General features: G+C 44.8%; 2 protein-coding genes across 2 annotated transcripts in view; both read right to left on the reverse strand.

The window, feature by feature from the left end:
• LOC120840400 overlaps positions 1-13,162 on the reverse strand; it is a 64,909-nt gene that overhangs the window by 22,971 nt on the left and 28,776 nt on the right. The gene's annotated exons all lie outside the window — the stretch shown is intronic.
• LOC8033377 (regucalcin) overlaps positions 9,605-13,162 on the reverse strand; it is a 70,936-nt gene continuing 67,378 nt past the window's right edge. Inside the window, exon 5 of the mRNA XM_040210902.3 lies at positions 9,605-10,036. Coding sequence (XP_040066836.1) covers positions 9,948-10,036 — 89 coding nt within the window. The 3' untranslated portion in view covers positions 9,605-9,947. The remainder of the gene's footprint in view (positions 10,037-13,162) is intronic.

The following is a 13,162-nucleotide window of genomic DNA, read 5'->3' on the forward strand; positions in this document are numbered from 1 at the left end:
GCATGATCTGGAAGGGGAAAAAAATTAAGCTTGCTAGGAATAGGGTGCAAACGATCACTGAGGTTGTTTAGACCCCCAGATAAAAATCATTTGTTTCCCATACGTACCGACGAAGCGGTACCAAAACGAATGCCATACAGGCCAGCTGGCTAGGCTTGTAAAGGTTCGATTTCGCTCTAGGAAGAAAAGTTTCTTGAAATATATGCAATGTAGGCGGTGTTCGTATAGTTTGGAAGCAATTTGTGAAGTTACTGCCGGTAAAGATTGTGTGGAACAAAAATTAAAGAAGAATACTATTGAAGGGTTACGTCTGATCAAGTGATTTATCTAGACGCACTAGACCCCCTGAAATCATTGACGGGTGTGCTAATTTAATATACGCGCAGAAGTTAGGCTCCAACCCAGAAAGCTCAATGTTTGATTCCCATCGAAACCAGGTTCTATTATTAATTGCTATTTTGATTTTACGATACCTTAATTATGCACTCTTGCAATTTTTACATTATTGCGTAATTAAACACGTTTTTTTTTTTTTTTTTTTGGTCATTCCTCGTCGCTCCTTCACCGACATAACGCCAACGACTTGACAGGTGCCAAAGAAGGATAGTCGGAATGAGTCTCCCTTCCGCTTGATTCGGGAGTAAAAACTAGGTAAGTAAAATGCACTTATAAGAAGTAACTTGTTCCCATAAAAATGCCACGACGCCCGCCCCCCCCCCCCTCCCGGCCCCTTAATACAAGGAGAAAACAAAAAAAAAAAAAAAAAAAAACAGATTTTTATTGATTCGGTCGTCACTGAGTTTAAAAAAAAAAACGTTCAAAGCTCATTCTGTTTTTTTTACTATCATATGGTATAACAATTACAGATTATTAGAATTCCTTATGATTCAATCGTAACTAAGTTGCAAGAAACAAACAGTACAAAATCTATTAAGTTTTTTTTTTCTCCTTTTTGCATCTCCCTCTCAATTTGATCATTACGTATTCAATTAAATATTTTTTTTAAATTTTATTTCTGTGCTTACATGATGATGAGTGTCTCTGTGTACCTGTCAAGTGTTCACTTCTCTTTTGTCGCAAACCAAGTGGAAGACGTAGAGGCCTCCTAGTTATCATGCTGTTCACCATGCAGTCAATCCTCCGGAGTTTTGTCGGGGGAGGAACCACGAAATAATAAATTAAAAACTTGTTTAAAGACCGGGTAGCAGGGTTGGGCAATATCGCGATGCAAATGTATTGTGAAGGTATTTTAGAAATAGTTTTGGTATTTATATTTTTGTATCGCGATACAATTTTTTATTCACTGTTTGCATTTCAATATCGAAATACATTTTTATCGTATTCGCGACTCCAGCAAAACGGACGCCGCCAAGCGGGAAAACCGGGAACCAGCCGGTCCAGGTCGCTCCGCGCCCCTCCGCGTCTCTGGTGGCTTTCGCGGAGACGTGTTGTCGGCGCGGTGGCGAGCGATGTAATTTGACGAAGGTCCGAATATTTCTTAAGTTTGCCTGAGTGATCATTAGTGTGGTGAAGCCTGAGTAGATTGTTTTCTTCTATTACGTGTTTGAAAGCCCGTTTACTCCACAGCACACGGTCGCGTGCTTTCGATTTCTTGGATGGGGAGGAATCACGGAAAAACTTCTTGATTTCTTGTCTGTCTCGAATCACATTCAAAGTGACGACTGCTTGGTAACTGATACTGGAGGGAACATCAATGTTGCAGTCAAGTGAATGGGAAGGTTCGATTGCTCCTTTTTTTAGTTTGGTTGTGTTCGGTTAGCTTCAAGTTTGAGCCACCCACGCCGGTCGGTGCGGTGGCTTTTCATCTTGGCTGCTTTTCGCCGAAAAAGCCTCTGGACCACACTCAAGGAGTTGGGCTTATTTCGCAATTACTTGATTCAGGAAAACTTGCTCATTGCAAATGATGAATGAGGGAAATTATCTGTTTTCAAAAGGTGGGAGACAAGTCTCGCAACGTTACATGCTGTCACGGCATTTTGACCTATCGCGCCTCCGATATTTATATTACGAGGACGTCGAAGCCAGCAGCAATATACGTCTACATTGGTCAGGTTGACCGGCCACAAAAAAATACAAATTTTCTCCGTTCAATGCAGAGAGGTTCTGCGCGGATCTTCAATGAAGACTCTCTTCAGTTTCTCCCCGTGCTGCCGGCTATAGAACCATTTGGCTAAGTTTAATAGTATATCTCCGTCTGTCAAATATACTTTTATTCAGCAGCTCACCTAATAGCTAGTCAACTAAGCTCATATTTCAACCCGAAGGATATACTAATATCGCTTTAGTGGGACCCCCCCCCCCCCCCCCCCCCATAGTACGTAGTACGTAATACATAACCCGCTCGTCAAAATGACTTCTCGATTGCTACTAAAACCTGAATTGAAATACGAGTATCAGCTGCTTAGTGGGGCGCCGGCGGGTTAACATGGTCCTTGGCTCAAGAAGCGGTTGCTTAATTTTCGTATTTTTCCTGCAGCCTGTGTTGTTGGCCGAGCAGACGACTGGAGCTGTTTTGTAAGCGCGGATACGCACAAAAGCTCGATTTCGCGGACAGATAAGTCGCATGGTCGAGGCATGCGAGTTAGCTGAAAAGTTACTCTGTGTGGAACAATACTATAGTCATCGCCGCTTTCCTTACATGATCAAAACTGATTAGTATATTACCGTCTCCCCGGAGCCCATAGTTTCGGTTTTGAACGAAATCTCCGAAACGAAAGTTTGACACGAAAAGAACACAAAAACACCGGGAAAACAAGACTATGCTTTGCAAGTTTATCTGCACCGGCTACACTTAACCGTCTCAGTTCAAATACCTATAAAATTGGGCATTAAACAAAAGAAAATCTGTTAAATTGAACGCGCCACCTGTTCAGGCGGCCCAGCCGAGCCGCCGCGACCTGGACTCAGCCGCCATGTTTGTTTGGTGGGGGCGCCCCCTATAGGTCGCTGGAGTCGCGAATTTCTTGCATCGCGATAAAATACCGGGCCAATCTATCTCGCTACAGTGTTCGAGAAATGAGTGACCCCAATCGAAAGCTCAAGAGACTGTTTCCTTTCTTTTTTCGTGTTTCAGGGCGGTAGGAGGTACAGTAAATAGGACCATAAAGCTTTGTTATTAAGCAGACCGAGGTTTGTTTCAAACTTTATGCCCCCGAAATTGGTGACTCCCTTCCCTACTCTCCAAATAGAACATATGTCTTCCGGGGTGCTTCACTTGGGTAACTGTTTTTGTCGAATAAAAACGTTGAAGGCACTGTGTGTACGAGGTTTACAAGGGTACATTGCACTCCCAATCCTATTCCCTAGAGCGAACGTAAAGGTTCTTTCTTCAGATTGAATAAAAGAACCCTATTTCATTCCAATGCACCCTCTTGAAATGACTGCAGAAAAGGCACCGACATTGGACTAGAGCAGGGGTGGCCAAACCGCGGCTCCCGAGCCGCATGCGGCTCTTTGCTGGTCACGGTGCGGCTCGCGGATCCCCGGTGAGGCCACCCCCCCCCCCCCCCCCCCCCCACGCCCCTTTCCGCGTTTCCCCAGGAACGAAGGAAAGGATTTCAGAATAAAGAACAGCTTGCGGTTTGGCAGCCTCGTGCCCCCATACTTGCAGTCAAACCGCTTTTCACTGGTATGTTTCCACCTGATCTTGTTTCTTCCATTGTTCGAGAGGACAGGGACTGTCAAAACATGTATGCACGGAAGCCCGGGTTGATCATAGGTTCCACTAGTCGCAGACGTTATGTTCAAGTTCACAAAGGACCAGGAACATTTTCATTGCTATGTCTACCGGCTTGCAGTTGTGGCCTACAAGCTGCTTCTTTATGCATTCGGGGGAGGGGGTGGGGGGCGATAACCAGGCAGCGGTGTTTGTTTTGCCCCTCCCCCCCCCCCCCCCCCCCCCCCCTTTTCGGGGGCTCTTAGAAGTCTCGTGGTTTCCTTTGCGGCTCTTAGGCTGGGTCAGCCTGGCCACCCCTGGACTAGAGGATGCTGACCTCTTGCGGATATTTGTATATAAAACGAATTTAGAGGTTTATGTGACATTGGTTCAAAAACATTCAAGATATGTAAAGAAGAACTGCACTGCATTCTGGATGGAAAGTATCTTAAATCTATTAAAGACCCGCTTAGTTCCCACAGCTTCATGTTAAAAGGAAAGTGGCAATTTTATGCGAAAAGAATTTGGGCTCGAGAATGCCAGAATTTAATTTCAATTTTTTCCTCAAGGTTAATACGAGTTTGTTTTCACTGGAGGATTCCTTTTTTGCCTTAGAAGTACAAACCCTGTCAACAAAGCCTACATATCATTAGCTCCAAGCGAGGTCTTACTATATATAAAGAAAAGAATATTTGCATGGCTTAATAATTTTCCACTGTAAAGGCGGTCTTCGTTTGTTTTAATATGAGCCCGTGTTCATTGACACTTATGGATAAAGTTCCATGTTTTCGGATAAATCTGAAAAACTCCGAAAAACACTCGGTGGTAAAATTTCAATCACTTCGGATTTATCCGATAAACTCCAAATTTTCGTGCCAATGCCCTCCTCCCCTCCTTTTTCCAAAAAAAAAAGAAAAAGCTTAGTCAAGACGGTAATTTACAATTAAGTTTAATCAGTGCACAGGGTAAATAGTCGCGGAAATATGACACCAGAGTTATCTTTGAAATCTCGGATTCGGATCATTAACAAAAAGGATCTTACCACTTATCTCGTCAAGGTACAGGACAACATGTCATTGTACTTTCAAGTGACGACAAAGGCCTCTGTATTGGTTTCTACTTTTGGCCATACTGTTTGTGCTTTAAAGGGAGGTAGAGATTCTGGTTTTGTAACAGTAAGAGCCATGGAGCATAGAGATTGCATAAAATTGAGAAGAGGAGCAGTTGAAACTTCCCTATTACATCCTTTACCACTCCATCTCACGCAGCCGCTGGGTAGCATGGAATAGGATGGGATGAATACGTACTTCCCAAGAACTACCTCCGGGAGTTTATTTTTATGGTATTGACGTTTATCGAAGTAACACATGTGTGCAACTATTGCCGTAGGACAAATTAGTATTGCCAATGGCAATAACACCAACACAAAATCCAGTTAAAGAAATATTAATTGATACAAGCGCGTTTTATTTTTCTTTATCTAGCATACGTTTACACCCGGATATTATTTATTTCTTTTTCATAGGAAACACTGCGCAATTAAGCTCCGAATTTCGGAGATTTTGGAATCAAATGAAAAATAAATTTCGAAAAACACCTTCCAAATTTGAAGAAAAATGAACTCTGAAAACACCGAATCCTACTTATGGAACGCTTAACATAACTCTGAGCCCAAATCGGCAGCAACTGACCGACGAGCTCTTTAAAAAAACTTCTCATCAAATGTAGTCGAGCGTAGCAGCAAATTTGTGTATTAACTCTTGTTTGGTATGGCTTCCATATTAAAAAAAGAAAATATGTGTCAAAAGGTCGTTTCATTTTTTTTTTTTAAATACATTTTTTTTTGCCGTTAATACGAGAGTTCCCATCGTACAAAGCTGTTTTTAGACAAGAGTGTGTGCGAGTATTACTGCCCCTGCAAAATTAGAATTCCTGTATTTTTATTTTTTTTTGTAAATCCAAATACTTTTCTATTTTTCAAGTTTAATTCTGATATGTATCGCGATACTTTAGTACGGCTGTATTTCAGTATCACTATTTTAGCTGTCTTCGGTAAGTACCCCAGTATATGTATTCCCAAATACATTTTAGAGTATCTCTGCCCAACCCTGCCTGGTAGTACCTAAACTAAAAAGAAAAATGCATATTAAAAAATCCTGGTTTCAATGGGAATGTAACTTAGAGATTTCAGAGCCGGAAAAATCTTTGAGCAACGTACCACTCGGCCAGAGGGGGCCAAATTACTTTTTCTTTCTAATTAAATTACACTGCTAATTACTTTGCCTGAGACAACTGAAATATAACTTGTTTACTTTAAAAATTACCACAACAAGAAATGCTTAATACAATTACAAATTATTGCCAAAAGTAATAATCACTTTCTAATTTCTTTTTAATTTCTTATACAAAAATCAATTATTACATTCTTGCTACATATATTTTTATTTATTTTATAAACATTTTTATTGCATTATTGTTTATAGTCTGCCACACCAACCTTGAAGCATGGCTAGGCTTGCCGTGAGGATACAGAGGCGAGTTTTGGAGGAGACAGGCCCGGTAGTATATATTCGGATGATTCGCTTGAACGTGTCCGTTGGTTTAGGTGGCAAAAAACACGCTTCCCTGAGCACTTCGTTTCGCGTTCCCCAGGATGCCTCCTAAAAAAAAAGAAAAAAAAAGGATCCTCGACTGCCCAGTCGGTTGTTACGAAGTAAAAGCGACCTTCTTATTGTCACAATAGAAGGCGAAACGTATGGTTTCTGGTTGCCTTACCTCACCTTTTATTTGTTTGTTGTCTCAATCCTGAGAATCTTGTTCTCTGAAAAGAACGCGCTCTTTGCTTGTCATATTTCGGTCATCAACCTCACGAGAAGTGCGTCATAGCTATTTCGAAAACGAAGCCTTCTAGAGGCCTGGTTCCATTTCAAGCTTTTTTTATTATTATTATTTCTTTTTACATACAGCATTGTATTTTTTAGCACTCCTGCTCTTTTTGTCACAGGGTTCCAACGACCGAAATGCCTTTTCTACTTCAACACGTGTCCATGAGTCACATACTGTTAGTTTTGTTGTTTAATATTTTCTTTTTTCAACTGCTGTTCAAGATGATTATTTGAGCACAAATATTGCCGGTGGTTAATTTATGTCCACAAAAATACGCCTAAAACAAAACAAAACTATTTCACTATTTTCATTATCTTTACCGGCATAACCTAATCCATTACATTACTAAATTGCCTGCGCCAATAAGTAATGAATTATATTACTAATTCCTTCAAAAAGTAATTAAATTACTGTAATTCCATCACTCATGTCCCTGCATAAATCCCCTCATTAAGAGTAATCGTCGATTATTCATTTTTATTAATTTTGATTTCTAACTATCGTTACCGCCAGGAACGTTACAGGCCGCTCGTAAAATACGCGGACGCGGTTCATATCGCTTAAATTTCAAGCCTCCTCGCACTTTGTCTTGGATTCTGGATTCCCCAAAACACGCGGCAAAAGCGTGCAACGGGATGCTGCAAACACCAAAACATCACTCATACAGCGATATCTCGAACGGATGACCGTATTTTTTTTTTTTTTTTTTTTTTTTTAAGAAAAAAAAAGAGGCGCATTTGGCAGGAACGCCGACGTCGTGCTTGTCCGAGAAGGAGAGGGAACGGTCTCGTGTCTTCTCCGCCTCGCGGCCTTGAGGGAGCGAAGCGAACAGTGGAGGAAACTAGGTATCTTGACGTCACGCGCCTCGTCGGCCTGGTTCAATCTCGACTTCGTTTTCCAAAAATACGGCCGTCCATTCGAGATATCGCCTTACGAGTAGTGTTGTAGGGATTGTAGCGTCCCGCCTACATCTCCAGCATTTTTTTTTAATACAAATTACGGTTCACCATTCCTTTAAGCCGGAGTCTCAATGCTTATACATCCTATACAAACGACAATCTGCATACACATTCGAACGCGAGTCACCGCGAGATCTGTACTTAGAATGCCCCAGGGCATTGAGTTCAAGGAGAAATTGGGTAGGCAGCATTCGAACAACGGATATTGCGGTGTCTCCAGGGGGGGGGGGGGGGGGGGGGGGGGAGCAGGCTGAGAAGTTTTTCGGGGGGGGGGGGGGGGGGGTGCTTTTCCGCGCAATCTTTTTTTTTTACACCGGCAATTATCAGTAGTTTATTTTAGGGGGTACATTTACAGAGTATGTATATCGCCACGTGTCCGTCGCTGTGTGTCAATGTCAATGACCGTGCAAGCGTAGCCGTGTGTTCATCTACGGTACCACGGCGCATGCACCGGCGAGCACAAATCTGAAAAACAAAATGCTTAATTGTACCAGCTGCGAAGTTGTGGGGGTAGAACCCAGGCCCCTGTGCTTCTGAAGCAGTAATCCACTCGGTCACGAGTCTTTTCTCTTTAATACATGGAAATAAAGCCTGCGGCTGCAGAATATCAGGTCAAACGATACTACTAGTGCCGCCGTGTTGTGGCGCAAACTCGCCTTAAGGTGGCGTTCGCTTGTCGCGTCAAGAGGCCAGTTGAAATGGCGAGCAGGGCGTTGCGGTAATAGTGCCACATTTTGCCTGTTAAAAAAATGTGCTTTTTTTTCAGCTTTTTTTTTTAGAGAGAGGCGTGAACTCTAGCTCCCCCCCCCCCCCCCCCCCAAAAAAAAAAATAAAATAAAATAAAAATAAAAAGGTTAGTTCTTTGTTACGTCTCCGGCGTGTAAGAGATAATCCAGGAAAAAGAACATTTTCCGACAGCCAAAGTGCGTCACGCGAGTGCAACACAGTGTCGATTGTATTGTTGGCGTTGTTGTTACGAATGCGTGGTTAGCAACAACGCATTCCGGTTAACAATGCGTTGTTGTTGCTGTTAAAAATTCGATGCCCAAGATGGGGACGCATTGTGAAAACGTGTTTGCCTCCAGTCGCGGTCAACTCGGCAGCGTTCTAATATTGAAATAAAAATTATATGTACCGTATTTATTCGAGTAATAGCCGTACTGTTTATGAAGAAAACCTAAAGGTTCGCTTTTCCGCCGAGCACGCGGATTGCCAATCACAGCGATCGACACCATGACTCCAGCTGTTTACAGGACAAAGATAACGCCTTCATGCGAATATATCACCTTTGAACATTGGATTTGTATGGACAATTGTGTTCTCGATCTGGTTATTCGCTATGTTATTTATGCGCAACGCGATGATTGACTGTATATATGTTCTGCGGGAAAGCAGAAGCAAGGGCCTTGTTCAATATAGTGCCGCAATTACTCGAGTAAATACGGTATAAAAAAAAAAAAAGGAAGATCGGTGGTCGAGATCGAGCGCACGGGCAGAACGTGCAAGACGTTCGAAACATGAGCTCCGTGGAAGCGTCTACAACGGCCCTTGCTGGCCGCGGTTCTATATTCTGTTTCATACTTAGTGTTGCAACGCTGTCAAAGCTACTGGCGCGAGCGTGGGGCTTGATCTCGTTGATCATTTGCACGCGTTCTCGCGCAAACAAAACCATAGATGAAGCCACGCGTTCGCAATAGTAGCTTTGACAGCGTTGTATGCTAACTATGAAACAGAGTATAATCACTCCGGTGACTCAACGAACGATGACTATAAAATTGTTTTACCACAGATGCCTACAGGAATTACGTGTAAAACATCGGTGCTCCTGCATTGCGATTTGAAAGTACGCCCCTACCGTATCCAGGATTTTCAACGAGAGATGGCCAGGTGCGGCGTACTCGGCGACATCGCAGCACTTGGTGCGTACCAAATGAATCATGTTTGGAGCTGGCCTTGGGATGAGCGGCCAGCGTTGGAGCTGGCCGCTCATCCCAAGGTTCCGTAGCTGAACTATCCTGTCGACTGCGCCAGTCACGGCTTGTGGTTTGGGCGCCGTGGGACCCGGGAAGGCAGGGAGCCAGCCTTTTGGGGGGAAAGCGTTTTATTCCGGTTCGAAGTCGTGCTTGCACCAGCTCCAGCCCACCGCGTTCCTTTTCTCCTCGCGCACCGTCTCCATCCTCGGTCCTTCCGTCGTCACTTCGTCTTTTTCTCGTCGCACCAATCAGCGCACACCACGGGTAACAAAAATATAACAATCACAAAGCCCGATAACCCGTCGGCGACGGTGCGCGCTGAATCCGCTGCCTCATGCATGCCGCATGCATGACAGATGGCTACCCTCCGAACGGCAGAAACAAAGAGACGACTCGTGGAAGCCACAGAACTGCAGATGAAGGGCCTTCGGTGCCTCGTCGTGGATCCCAGCATCACGGAGGTACGGCTTCGTCTCCACTGGATCCCGTATGATGTGCCGGACGACGTTGTGCGTCAGAGATTGGAGCCGTATGGCAAGGTCCTGGAAGTGAGCCGGGAGAAGTGGAATGTTGAAGGCTTCCAAGGGATCGAATCAACGACCAGGCGGGCTATGTTGCACGTTTTGGACTCCCAGGAGACTGGGGAGCAGGAAGTGACGTCAACAACGCTCTTTGGATGTTGATTGGTGGAGTCACTGATGACGCGTTGCGTGGTGCTGCTAAGATACATTCATTCACACCTACGTCACTTCATTCTCCCCAGTCTCCTGGGAGTCCAAAACGTGCAACATAGCCCCCCAGGTGTGCGCGGATGACACTGAACGAAGGTGGCACGGCCGATACAAGGCCACACCAGCTTCGGATCCAAGGTGGTAACGTACTTGTTGTGATCCCTGGACGGGCGCCCTTGTGCTTACGCTGTAAGCGCACAGGTCATATTCGACGAGAATGCAGGGCGCCGAAGTGCTCGGATTGTTTTCACTTCGGGCATGATGGCACCGAGTGTGTCAGGTCGTACGTCAGGGTGGCCAGCGGGGCCGGGACGGCCGAAACCAATGACCACGCCATGGATGCCGAGGAAGCGGAGCGTACTATCCAGGGCTTGACGCCAGAAGCTTCAACCCCTGCCAAAGAACGCAAAAGTGAAGGAAACAGCTCCTTGGAGGCAGCCAGAGAGAACGGAGGTCAACCGGAAGTCGCACCTCCCAGCAGTGCCGACGTGAAGCCCTCTGATGCCGGTGGAGACAAGGAATCGAACGATGCAAGCCCCGACGAACCTTCAGATATGGACGACACCAGCGAGTCGACTAAGCGAGCCTTCGATGACGGTACGGCAGCAGGAAACGGAGCACGCCAACTACACCCCTGGATGGAACGTACGAATAAGGGGCGTTACCAGCCTGCGCCCAACGATCCTAAAGAGGAACGACGCGCAGGGAAAGCAAGTAAAGCCTGATACACATGGTGCGATTTTCTTCTGCGAAATCGGTGGAGCAATGAACCGCACATGCGAAATTTCGCGTTCCCTTTCACATTGATTGAGAACACATGCGCTTTTCCGCTTTTGCGAAGCACATGGTTGGAAGCATTTAATTTGTTTGAAGTAACTATCTTCAATATCAAACAAAGTTTTAAAAGAAAAATTGATTAATTTATTAGGTTCTGGCAAAAAGTACGTGCTATATTTATGTTCAGAGCTGAATGCAGACATTTGCATCTGCGACGAAAACAGCGATTACAACGAACACGACAAGGACACCGGGACAAATACAGCACATAACTGCTTGAGCAAGCTAGTTGTTGCGTTGCTTGGCATGTCGCGCAAGGCGAACAATAGACCGATGCCACCAAGCGAACTGCGCAGGCGCGCGCATTCCGGAAGTATTGCTGCCGCCATGCTACTTGTAGTCATCGCTCTCCGACTTCCCGGCTGAAAAGGGCTCATGTGGGCGTACATCATAGTTTGGGAAGCCCTGGTGTTAGCTTGGATTCTCCTGCATATCAGTACTTTATAAGATTGTGTTGTTTGTGATGCCTTAGTTTGTCATCAGGCGCAAAAAAACAGTTTCAGTTGTCTTATCGCTTTAGAATCGCTTTGCCGTCTGCTTCGTTGTCGTCCGCTTCTTCGCCTTCGTGAACGCGCGTGAACCCACTGCGTTCACGCGGTGGTCTTACCACAACAGCGGCAAAAACAACGAGGTCACTACTCCCTCGAGCACTCTGGGTGCTCCTACGCCTCAATAAACTTGGAAGCAAGTGAATCTACCTCAACGTGAAAGAGCACAAAATTCGAGGGACCATCGGCTCGGTTTAGCACCGCGGAACAGCGTCAAATGTGTCGGTGAAATACTGAGCTATGAGTGCGCAGGCTTGGGCATAACTTTTATTCGACAATGAAGTAAGACGAGCTCAATAGACATTCTCGGAGAGCGATAGTTTTCTAAAACTCGTTCTATTTTGGTTGAGAGCCTTTGCGACAGGGTACAGATGAACTGCGGGGGGAAGCCTGCACACAAAGAAACGATCTACAAAAAGAACCTGCCTGACGAGCCGTAACTCGCATTTGTCAAAATGAAACGTAACCATGAGAGATGCCTGAGAACTTCGAGTAGAGATGAGCTCTTGTGTACAGTTTCTATTCAATTTTATTTGGTTTGCTCAAGCTCCGAACGGTAAGAGCTGACCGACGGAGAATGCTTTTTTCCGCTGTGTCGATTGGTGTGAATACAGAATGGATCAGTAACGCCAGCAAAATCAGGTTGTGGCATAATAGCGCAAAAAAAAAATTAAGTCTGATTTTGAAGAAGTTGTTTTATTTCAAGTTATACATACCGAGAATCGCTGCTCTTTCTTCGGTGATTGTACTGATCTTTTGAAGCACAGTTGTGCTAAAAACATGTTGTATCAATAACAGTTGTAACCACCAAAATGCATCAACCAAACATTGTATTAAAAACAGTCGCCGCAAGGCAGTGTGGAAGTTCCGATTGCGATAGACCAACGGATATACCGCTACGGAGCGAGTGCTCTGAAAGATTCCAACGTACGGAACACTTTGGTACGCCCTACTACGTCTCATGCCCTGTGTAAGCTTACACTTTTTAGTTATCGTGCAATGGGGTGCATATAAATTATGAATCAAATTACGAAACAAATCTAAAAACGCTTTTTCCTGCCGCTCTTCTATAGTTCTCTTTACCTGTTTTTGACACTCTTTTCGTGGGCTGCTTTCTTCCGGGAAGACATAAGATCCGATGCCTTTTTGCCTGGTGCTGTTATTGTAGCACCTTGACACAGAACGGGTGAAGACACCCATTAAAAACCGTGAGTAAACGGCCGACTAAAAGTTTCGTGCTAACCTGAAAATTCCCAAACGCCGGACGTACAACGCGCCTTGACGCGGCCAGAAAACTGGGGAGAACTACAGGTACCAGAATGCACCGCGGCAGCGGTGGCGTCGTGCAACTCCTTGTGAGATCGGTCTATTGTCCCGGTGGCTTCGTCACGTGGACGATGTTTCATATTGAAAGAGTGCAAGCAGCAGCGTGCCTTGTCTTTCATAGAGCATGATGGCCGATACTCTATAGATGATGACGAGTTCAGGCTGCTCTGTAAAAAAAAAAAAAAAAAATACCTAGTTCTGCAGAAGAAAAAACTGCTGCTCATAG

Source organism: Ixodes scapularis, unplaced genomic scaffold, assembly GCF_016920785.2.
Source record: "Ixodes scapularis isolate PalLabHiFi unplaced genomic scaffold, ASM1692078v2 PGA_scaffold8__174_contigs__length_109621045, whole genome shotgun sequence".
Lineage (NCBI taxonomy): Eukaryota > Metazoa > Arthropoda > Arachnida > Ixodida > Ixodidae > Ixodes > Ixodes scapularis.